The sequence below is a fragment of the Aplysia californica genome, unplaced genomic scaffold, assembly GCF_000002075.1.
Source record: "Aplysia californica isolate F4 #8 unplaced genomic scaffold, AplCal3.0 scaffold00205, whole genome shotgun sequence".
NCBI lineage: Eukaryota > Metazoa > Mollusca > Gastropoda > Aplysiida > Aplysiidae > Aplysia > Aplysia californica.
Window position 1 is genome coordinate 1,111,886 of NW_004797475.1, and position 6,573 is coordinate 1,118,458.

General features: G+C 40.3%; 1 protein-coding gene across 1 annotated transcript; it reads right to left on the minus strand.

Moving 5' to 3' along the window:
- Nucleotides 1-2,403: 2,403 nt before the first annotated feature.
- On the minus strand, nt 2,404-4,185 carry LOC101860574 (carboxypeptidase inhibitor SmCI-like). The gene is made up of 2 exons (XM_013083019.2): nt 3,941-4,185; nt 2,404-3,200 (listed from the first exon to the last, which is right to left on the minus strand). Exons 1-2 carry the CDS (start codon nt 4,020-4,022, stop codon nt 2,476-2,478), a joined length of 807 nt encoding a protein of 268 aa, XP_012938473.1. The 5' UTR covers nt 4,023-4,185; the 3' UTR covers nt 2,404-2,475.
- Nucleotides 4,186-6,573: the final 2,388 nt, after the last annotated feature.

The following is a 6,573-nucleotide window of genomic DNA, read 5'->3' on the forward strand; positions in this document are numbered from 1 at the left end:
AAACGGCTACGTACATGGCTGGTTGGGCCATGAAACTTTTTCCCCAGCTGCAGTTATCGGATTTGGAAAGTCTCAATTAAAACATATTTCTTTATTTTTTTCAAACCTCATACTTATTGGTGTAACGTATTCTGCTAATTACCATTCATTAAACAAATAAAACAAAAATTGAAAATTCAGCATGTAGCCGGTTTGGGAATAACACCGACAATATAATATATTGAGTCCTCTGTGTTGTTAAAGAGTTGAGAAGGGGAGCCAGGAGTACCAGTTAAATAGAAAGAGTTAGCAGTAAAGGAGAGGGGAGCCCAGAGAAGGCCAGGGGTTGAGAAAGAAAGTAACGATGAAAGCAGATGAGAGAACAGGAAAGGATGGGAAAGGAGAACATTATACAGAAGAAAATTTTGTCATCGCATTAAGGTTTCGAACCTGGGACCTTTTGAATGATAGGCAAACAACGTACTTCTTGACAGGAGAATTCATTCTGAGAAGTGCATAAACATTATAACAGCCATTTGGTGGAGTCAATAGTCTAATGGTTAGGCTTTCGGACTCGTAATCGTGGGTTTGTGGTTCTTGGGTTCGAGCCTCGACAGGCCCGACGTTGTGTCCTTGGGAAAAGCACTTTACACGAATTTTCCTCACTTCACTCAGGTGAAAATGGGTACCAGGCCATAGACAGCCAAATATTTTGTCATCATGATGTGATTTTGACAGAAGATGTGAGTTTGATTCCCCAAGTGGAGAGATAATTATTAAGTATTTGGCGACTTACACCCGGGATTTCCATTATTTTTCTCTGTTATCCTAGGAGGCTAAGTGTTCGATCCTACCTACACTAAGATCAGGGTTCGTGTGGCTGAAAGACATTATTAACTCATTGGGCACTTGCTTTCTGGTCCTGCGATAATGCTTAAAGACGTGCTGTTTAGAGGCACTTAAAAGGGGTGTGGCTACGTTATTCAGACAGATTATTCAGTTCTGTTTTCCCTATCTTAAACTTTACAGAGGCAGAAAACAGCGTGTATACTCTGAATTATATACAAATTAATGTTGCTGGTTTGTGTATGATGGTTCAATTGCGCTGAAACTTGGCCTTTGGCATGATCCTGGTCGGATATATGTGTCCTCTGCGTTCTTAAAGAGTTGAGAAGGGTGAGCCAGGAGCACCAGTTAAGTAGATAGAGTAAGGAATAAAGGAGAGAGGAGTCCAGAAAAGGCCAGGGGCTGGGGAAGAAAGTAGTGATAAAAGCAGATGACAGAACAGCACTAGAGAAGAGGTAAGGGTGTAAAAGGATAACATTAAAATGTGGAATAAAATTTTGTCTTCGCTATGTTAGGTTTCAAACCCGGGACCTTTTGAATAAAAGGCGAACACCGTACTTCTAGACAGGAGAGTTCATTTTGAGAAGTACATAAACAGGATAACGGTCAGTGACGTCAGTAGTCTAGTGGTTAGGCTACCGGACTGGTAGTCGTGGAGTTGCAGGTTCTGGGGTTCGAGCCTTCGTTGTATCTTGGGAAATGCACTTTACACGAATTTTCCTCACTTCACCCAGGTGAGAATGAGTACAGACAGCGATCGATCTTGTTAGAATATGTTAGTGCTTAAGTGCCTATATAAAAGGATCTCGCACTGCATTCTTCCCAAACAAGATGCGATTGTTTCAGAATGCTATCAGGTCTGCTTTGGCAATAATATAAATAAAAAAGCACATAGAGCTAGCTGCTGAGCGGGAGTCTGTCCAAGGACACTGGACAACAAACTTCCCATTTGGCTTGATCCTTTTGGAGATGGACGTTAAAACTCGGAGGTCTCGCCTTTTAAATAATCTAAAAGTGTTGATGTGGGCGTTATTCATACCATTTCACCATTTTATTTTTATCATTGGGAAAAAAAAGACGGACATGTATAAACAACAGAAGGGAAGTAGGGAAGAAGAAAAGCAGGACCTCGCTATGTACCACTAACAACCATGAGAAACAAACACATGCCAGTAGTAGAACGAAAACTGTCATTTTATTTGACAATAAAACAAACATATTATAAACATCTTTTCCAAATTTAAATGTTGCTTTCAAAGAAACCGACTACTGTACAGCAACTACTTAAACTATGTAGTTATTTTTGTGTTCCTTTTGCACTAAGCTTAGTGACCTTATAATCTGATACATATTGACAACACTCTCTATGGCTTCCTTGTAACTTTGTATTTCAAGTATTTATTATAAAAAAATTTTTTTAAACTCTATTGCTGAACTCCGTCGGTCATGTTGGCGTGATGACATTTTACACTCCTTCCTCGAGGTGTCCTGTGGGCCGGGGGGGGGGGAGCAGAGTATTACCACTACGTGTTCAGTAATACTTATTTAAAATTACAAGATATAGAGCAAACAAAAAAATACAATGCGCTCGAGTCTAGCAGCACCAAGCTTGCTGTCAGTACATGTACCTCTGCTAAGTAATAATGTACGCTATTCCATCTCTTCCCAAAATGTTAATCGTGGTTGTGGCGGCATGCATTTATCCCTACAGCCCATCTCTGTCTTAAAATTGTTAAGGTTACCATAGCACCCACGGTAGGTGAAAGACTCGCATTCACCTGTCTCGGAATTGAAATAAAACCTTTCAAAGCTAGAATTGCAAACGCCTTCCTTTTTGGGGAGGTAACAGTCGCGGTGACGCTTGGTCCGGATATCAATTTCCCTGATGGGTTCGCTGCAGCTTTGGTCACATTCCTCCATTGTATCGAAGTTGTTCAGGTTGCTGCTGCAGCCGCTGTAGTTAAATTTCTCGCACTGCTGTGCCGTGACGTTGTAGAAGTAACGTTCCATGCGGTCATCACAGGTTCCTCTTTCCAGGTCCAGGAAACAGCGTGCAATGGCACATCTCCTGTTGCAGGATCGTTCGCTTCTGAAGCGGTTAACTTTAGTGTTGCAACCTCTGTAGCGGTATTGCCTGCATTTGCCGTCTTTGATGTCGTAGTAATGATGATTGTGACAAAACCTCTCGCGCCTGCCTCTTTCTGCTCCCTGGGTACAAACACAAGCTGCTCGGCACTCGAACCTTGTGCGGAAGTTGTTCCTATTACCGCCTTCACCTGAGTAGGTAAATGGCTCACATGACTCGGTCTCCTGGTTGAAGTAGTAGTGGGTGAAAGCGCCTTCGCCAGTTCCACGATCGCTTGGTGGTGTACAGTCTGGGGGTAGAGAATAGAAGATTGTTTACCGTCTTAAAGCTTGAGAGATTGATGGCCAGGGGTCAATCCGGAGGAGCTATAGTGATCTCGCCCTGCCGACAGTTGGGGGGCGGACAATAATATAAACACCGAATTTTAGATGTATCAAAACCAGCCTTGTCTACTTGGTTAACCTACAGAATGGAGGTCTGACAGAAACTTACAGTGACTTTTTTAAAAGCGCACAGGGTCAGATTTAGCGACAGGTTTAGTGTTAGAATTAGGATTAGGGTTAAGATTTCAGTATTTTCAGAAGGTTTAAAATATAATTTAATTTCTTAGCCCTTATCCTCCGTGGAAGTCAAAGATCAAATAACAAAGTCAGAGCTGTCGAGCCAATGGTCATATTATGTGAATGTCGGTGTGAGTATATGTTTTTGATCATGCAAACGCCACATATTTTTCTACTAGATATCTTTGTCACCAACAAACTAAAAGGACAGACATTTTAAAAAAATATAAATGAAAACGTGTTAAAGATTTCCACCTAGCTACAGTAGTAAGCCAATGAACATAACATTTATTTTTCAAATCTATGCAAAGTTATAACAAGAAACGTGTAACGTAATAACACGCTACTTATAACTTTATTACAAGTAGCAACCTTTAATTTTATTACCAAAAACTACGTACAGCTTTCCAAATGATCAAAACTGTGTCGATATAGGAGTAAAATAACTTACATTAAAAAGTGTACTTACACTCGGGTTGTTCGTCCTCTACTGAAATAGCAGCTGCCATTGCCGCTGGCAGAAGACACAACAAGACAAGCAGGTCTCTCATGATGGGGCTGGGTTATGCTCAACTGTCACGTGATCACAAGCAGGTAGGTCTGGAAGAAACCAACGAAAGTATAGATTAGAACGTCTGGGGATAAATTAACAGTCAAGACAAAAGGTATGGTCAGTGTTTTTTTCATCAGTCGACATTTGCACCACATCTGCCTCTTTTTTTCTCTCTCTCTCTCTCTCTCTCTCTCTCTCTCTCTCTCTCTCTCTCTCTCTTAAATCCCGCAAGAGACATTCAATCAGACCTGACATTCGTCGGGAGGAGTGGAGTGGAAATGTTTTAGTTGACACAGAAAATTGGAATTGTCAATGATGGCTATATTAGTACGTAAAAACTGAAGTTCTATTTGAACTACCGTACCGATTTCCAGAGAGATAGACAACTTATTGTGTTTTGGCTTCTGGTTTGGACAACACACTGGAGCATCCTTGACGTGGAGGACTATATGGCGCCCTAAACTAAGCTAAGAGCTAAAACTAAGTTACGCCTTTTGAGGTGCCCTAGACTAGAGCTAAAACAATGTTAGGACGATATTATGGCGTCTTAGACTAGAGCTAAAACAAAGTTACGAAGACATGGAGCCTTTGACTGTGGCTAAAACAAAGTTACGACGATGTGGCGTCTTAGACTACAGCTTTAAAACGTGACGAGTTTGATTCCCGACTCCGATCGACACAGGGCGCCTCATACCTATAAACGGTACTCACCCAGTCTGCGTCAGTTCACCTGGCTGCAAATGAATACTTAGCGATGGGAAGACACCGTTTATATAATAATGAGAACAAAAGTGGTATGATAATCGCCTTAAAGAATTAATTATTGGCTATTTTAGAATGAAAGTGAGGCCCGAGAGAAAGGAGGTATGTATTGTGTGTCTCAGTAACCTTCACGGGGAATACCGGATTATACATAAGCACATCAATAACTCTTTTCTTTTTGAACAGTGAGAATGTAGGCGTTGCATAAGTTTTCGGTCTGGATTTTTGTACTTTGAAAAAAACAACAACAAAACAACAAGAGATAATAGGCCTATCCCACTTTTTTGATATATCATTTTGGGCATACAGAGAACTTGTCAAAGGAGAAAGAAGAATGTTTACAAAATCAAATCACAGTCTGGCATTTTTTCTTGAATAAGCCTATTTACTAAAATGACCCAATGCTTTTTTTCGGAAAGTCATAATAGACCTCCAGAAATAAAAAAAAAAAGAATAATAAGTGTGTACTCTTACAACTGAAACCAAATGTAATCTAGATTATAGAAAATCCATAATATTATAAGAAATGCCAGCGGATCGCCGAGGAGCACGAAAAACATTAAATTTGCGTACGATGCATTTTCTTTTTCACGAGTCAGACGTAAAAAAATGGGATAATCGCCATCGTTTTCTTTTCCATAAGTTAATAACGAGGTATTAAACAGTATGCATTATTCTCCATCTGCGCCAGTTTTGCTGTATCTACTTTGTGACCACGTCCTCAAAATTGTCGGCCAGCTGTTCAGATGTACTAGGCCCTACATTCTGTCACTGCAAGATTTCCAGCAACAAACTCGGTCTCTGTAAATTTTATAGAAGATTTGGGGGGAAAACCAGGAAAAGCATGGCTGTCATAGATCTACAAGTTTTGGACCTGGGAATCGGTACTGTTGCTCCAAATGTTTCTCGGTACATAGCTAGAGCTTACTTTAACTAATTGTTATAATGAATCAAATGAATAATAGAGTGAATCGTTTAGACACCCAAACCCTATTTGTGGCTTACTCTAGTACACTAAGCTAGAGGGATAGTGTACTGTATCAATGCCAAACAGCCACCCAAATATTTACGTTTTATGTGCCATGATTATATAGGAGTTAGCTGGATGAGGACAGGCTGCAAAGCCACAATTAATGGTGGTTAATTGACTCTGTTGACCATCGCTGTATCTTTCCTATAAAGTTTATCTAAAAACATTAAATGTGGAGCATTGTGTCGAAACCAGGCGCTCTTCAAAATAATGAAATCGAGGAAACGCATTTTCCCTCCCGTTTGGTAATTAGTATTGACTTCTTGTTTTTGTTCATATTATGTAACCACATTTCCATCTGAATTTTACCAAAAAACGTTCAGTATTGCTATAAAGTATGAACATTTTCAGTTTTGACAGACTCTCAAGCAATAAAAATGACAAAACCCTGGCGGCCATTTTCTTGTTAATTTCACCTCAGAAACCAAGCTACCCCCACCTCTTTCAATCGCAAGTATCTCGACTTCTATGGAAGGCAGATGGGTACTTGTTTATTAAGAACGAATCGAATGAACCGGCTTTAAGATTACACAAACAACTAAATGTCCAGAAGTTGACAGTCGCCTGATTCCACCACGACGTGCCACAATGTGCACTGGGCTTTTTCTAATCGATCATAATGTGTCCACAGCTTATGTGCATCTACAAGTATGTATTATGCGTTTTTGTGCATTTTTAAGAATGCACGTATTTACATCTAATCTACACCCAAATAAACACACGCGTGCAAGCGTGCACAGGCACACACACACACACA